The sequence below is a fragment of the Hipposideros armiger genome, unplaced genomic scaffold, assembly GCF_001890085.2.
Source record: "Hipposideros armiger isolate ML-2016 unplaced genomic scaffold, ASM189008v1 scaffold_500, whole genome shotgun sequence".
In the NCBI taxonomy this organism is placed as follows: Eukaryota; Metazoa; Chordata; class Mammalia; order Chiroptera; family Hipposideridae; genus Hipposideros; species Hipposideros armiger.
This window is the reverse complement of record NW_017731850.1, coordinates 130,457-131,572: the sequence shown is the minus strand read 5'-3', so window position 1 is coordinate 131,572 and position 1,116 is coordinate 130,457. Positions and strand designations below refer to the sequence as shown.

The window sequence follows — 1,116 nt, the reverse complement described above, 5'->3', positions numbered from 1 at the left end:
CAAAGCCTTTAAATGGCCCACAATTTTTAATGAAAATAAGTACATAGACTAGAACAGTATTTTACATATCATTTTGGGGCAGTTTCCCCCATCCTATGCTTCCAACAATTCAAAAATGATGAAGTGTATACTACAACAGGTATACTCTCACGTGCTTTTAACAGCAGAATTCTGTCGTATCAATGAAGAAAACATCTGATTCATCTGATTCACAGGCTGAAGACATTAATGTGAAAAGGAGTTAAGAGGAACTTCGTTCTTTACCTCACATTGAGGGAATGGGCATTTCCTCATAGGTGCATAATTATGCAAGACAAGGCAAGAGAAAAACACTGAGATTGAACTTTGTAATCTTTAAAATCTGATGGTCTTAGAGAATCACATGGAAGGGGGGAGAAAAGGCTTCCCTATTACCTCCAAAAAAACAAGAACAAAACCCTAAGTTAATCATTCTGAGTAAATAGTCTCAACCAGTGAAGCATATTCTTACCAAAGAACATTGGGATATCCAACTTATCTTCTCTGTCTACCTTTCTCTTAATCATAACAATATAGACAGCATAGAACATGGCTCCAACGAGAGACCAAATGGAACCTGTAAAAATCAACATAATGATTTAAAAGCACATGCTCATGAACTTATTCAACTCACACATTTAAAATCTAACAATGCGTCAGATCCCATTTCAAGAAATGAGTATGCAAATATGAAAAAAAGATAAAGTATAGCCCCCTCCATCCTTGTCCTCCAGGAGTATAGGAAGGAGTATAAAATAGAAACAAAAAAATGCAAAAACATTCCCATCAATGATCTAACCACTTACACAATGTTATAATACTAAAACTCATATCATTAGTGCTTTGTTTTTTAATTTTGAAATCCAAAGTTCCTATTTTTCCCTTCCATAAACAATTTCTCCACCTGACACAGACACAAAGGCTTCTTTCCCTCACAAAGCTGCTGCTTGTATTGTTCTCCCCACCACCACGTATCACTTTGCACAGATTTCACTACCATCTTCAAGGCCCTATTGAAGTCTCATCTGCCACAAGGCATCCTCTTCCTATTCTGCTACATTTCCATTCTACCTGTCTTCTATTTTAGCTAATTTAATA

At 36.0% G+C, this 1,116-nt stretch overlaps 1 protein-coding gene across 1 annotated transcript in view; it reads right to left on the bottom strand.

Annotated features, from left to right (window-relative positions):
* Positions 1 to 1,116, bottom strand: part of LOC109396021 (solute carrier family 35 member F5-like) — a 47,648-nt gene that overhangs the window by 23,004 nt on the left and 23,528 nt on the right. Inside the window, 1 exon segment of the mRNA XM_019667539.1 lies at positions 491 to 647. Within this exon segment, the coding sequence (XP_019523084.1) occupies positions 491 to 647 (157 nt within the window).